We start from the raw sequence: 2875 nt of genomic DNA, 5'->3' as shown, positions 1-2875 counted from the left end.
GGGACAGCGTAACCACAGAGACAGTAGGGAAGGGACAGCGTAACCACAGAGACAGTAGGGAAGGGACAGCGTAACCACAGAGACAGTAGGGAAGGCCAGTGAACTGTAGTACCTCAGCGCTGATCTGAGCGGGCACGCTGGCGAATTCTGGGTTGGAGGCGAAGGCGGTGAGGTTATCCACAGCTTCGATCAGGGGCCCTGTGGCGACCCTACACTTCTCTCTGTTCTGCTGGTTAAACGCTCCATCCAGAGCCTACAGACACAACGCACAAACAGGGTTACATTCATTAGTGATGGAATGACATTCTAAAACAGCAGTATATATATATAAACATTTGCTCCAAGGTGGATTTAACTGCACTGTCAGAAAGATATTTCAGAAGTGTATTTCTCATTGCATGGGTTGTTGTTAGATAATTGCCAATGAACTTGGGGCATGGAGTCACCCTGCAAGTGTCTGTCACATTAACGATGTACCTTGCTGCAGCCCTAACCTGTACATTGAATGGCACATAGTACACATGAATTCAGAAAGTAGTTACTATTACTCACTTTGATGGACTTGACCAGATTGGCTGTGCTGTTGGCCACCTCCTTAGCAGACTGGACAAACTGTCGCTTGGCAACAGGGTTGGCTGTTTTGGAGGAGGCCAGGCGACAGGCGTTGCACAGCGCTGACGTGTGCTTGGCGACGATGGTGGCGGCAGAGAGGACCTTGGGAAACAAGAGGAGGTGTCTGAAGTAGGCAGCTAAAAGACGGAAAACACGGCTTCCGTGCAGAAACATTGATCCTCTTTATTCACCTTGATTCTGTATACAGCGGACAGAAAATGGTACGCAGAGCAAGTTTCGGTTGGTTAGATGTATGGTCTGTGTGGTATGACGTGTGAGTGAGGGAGTCAAGGAGGTTGTCAGTGAGTGTATGAGAGTTTGCAGGTGTGTGTGTTTATTTGTGTGTGCATGCGTGTGTTTATCCGTGTACCTTGAGTAGGCAGGTGAGTGTATGAATGCATGAGTGTTCATTCATACGATCATATGTGTGTGTGTGTGTGTGTGTGTGTGTGTGTGCTACTCGTTTATATTGGAACACACAAAGCCTAACCAAAGTCATCCTTGACTGCGAGGGACCGCTGACGACGTGTGTGTTTGTGCGCTGGCACCTGTGTGTGTGTGTGTGTGTTCTACCTGGGACTGAGTGCAGGCCGGGTCCACCAGGTTCTGGCATGCCATCTGGATGGACTGGTTGGCACGGGCAAACTGGCCAGGGTCCACCAACCCCTTCTGGCCCGCGTGGCTTTTAGGGTCTGACACTCCAACCAGGTAGGCTCCCTGTAACATTTTTCAGAAAAATTTATGTTGTATGGATGGTTTGGATTAACTAAACAAGATAAACGTAACAAGACAGGAGTTAGAGCAAATATGGAAACATTGTAGGTAAAATAAACTACAGCTAAAAATCTACGATGATGGCTGCTTTTATTAGATGATCGCTAACGTAGCAGCTCTGTTTATGACAACGTTAACAACGTTAACGATCTGCAGAGCTACTGTTATTATTGATCGACAACGTTAAACATCTGCAGAGCTACACGTTTATTATTGATCGACAACGTTAACATCTGCAGAGCTACAGTTATTATTGATCGACAACGTTAACATCTGCAGAGCTACATGTTTTATTATTGATCGACAACGTTAACATCTGCAGAGCTACGTGTTATTATTGATCGACAACGTTAACATCTGCAGAGCTACATGTTATTATTGATCGACAACGTTAACATCTCAGAGCTACACGTGATTATTGAATCGACAACGTTAACATCTGCAGAGCTACACGTTTATTATTGATCGACAACGTTAACATCTCAGAGCTACACGTGTTATTATTGATCGACAACGTTAACATCTGCAGAGCTACGTGTTATTTTGATCGACAACGTTAACATCTTCAGAGCTACACGTGTTATTATTGATCGACAACGTTAACATCTGCAGAGCTAACATGTTATTATTGATCGACAACGTTAACATCTGCAGAGCTACATGTTATTATTGATCGACAACGTTAACATCTGCAGAGCTACACGTGTTATTATTGATCGACAACGTTAACATCTCAGAGCTACACGTGTATTATTGATCGACAACGTTAACATCTGCAGAGCTACTGTTATATTTGATCGACAACGTTAACATCTGCAAGAGCTACATGTTATTATTGATCGACAACGTTAACATCTGCAGAGCTACGTGTTATTATTGATCGACAACGTTAACATCTGCAGAGCTACGTGTATTATTGATCGACAACGTTAACATCTTCAGAGCTACGTGTTATTATTGATCGACAACGTTAACATCTTGCAGAGCTACAGTGTTATTTTATTGATCGACAACGTTAACATCTGCAAGAGCTACGTGTTATTATTGATCGACAACGTTAACATCTGCAGAGCTACTGTGTATTTATTGATCGACAACGTTAACATCTGCAGAGCTACGTGTTATTATTGATCGACAACGTTAACATCTGCAGAGCTACATGGTTATTTTGATCGACAACGTTAACATCTGCAGAGCTACGTGTTATTATTGATCGACAACGTTAACATCTGCAGAGCTCACGTGTTATTGTTGATCGACAACGTTAACATCTGCAGAGCTACGATTATTATTGATCGACAAACGTAACATCTGCAGAGCTACATGTTATTATTGATCGACAACGTTAACATCTTGAGAGCTACACGTGTTATTATTGATCGAAACGTAACATCTGCAGAGCTACGTGTTATGTTGATCGACAACGTTAACATCTGCAGAGCTACATGTTATTATTGATCGACAACGTTAACATCTGCAGAGCTACGTG

General features: G+C 43.4%; 1 protein-coding gene across 1 annotated transcript in view; it reads right to left on the bottom strand.

Annotated features, from left to right (window-relative positions):
• tln1 (talin 1) overlaps positions 1–2875 on the bottom strand; it is a 167067-nt gene that overhangs the window by 76088 nt on the left and 88104 nt on the right. Inside the window, 3 exon segments of the mRNA XM_070442899.1 lie at positions 113–253; positions 553–714; positions 1186–1329. Of these exon segments, the coding sequence (XP_070299000.1) occupies positions 113–253; positions 553–714; positions 1186–1329 (447 nt within the window).

This window comes from Salvelinus sp. IW2-2015, linkage group LG4q.1:29 (assembly GCF_002910315.2).
Source record: "Salvelinus sp. IW2-2015 linkage group LG4q.1:29, ASM291031v2, whole genome shotgun sequence".
Classification (NCBI taxonomy): domain Eukaryota; kingdom Metazoa; phylum Chordata; class Actinopteri; order Salmoniformes; family Salmonidae; genus Salvelinus; species Salvelinus sp. IW2-2015.
This window is presented reverse-complemented; position numbering and strand designations above follow the sequence as displayed.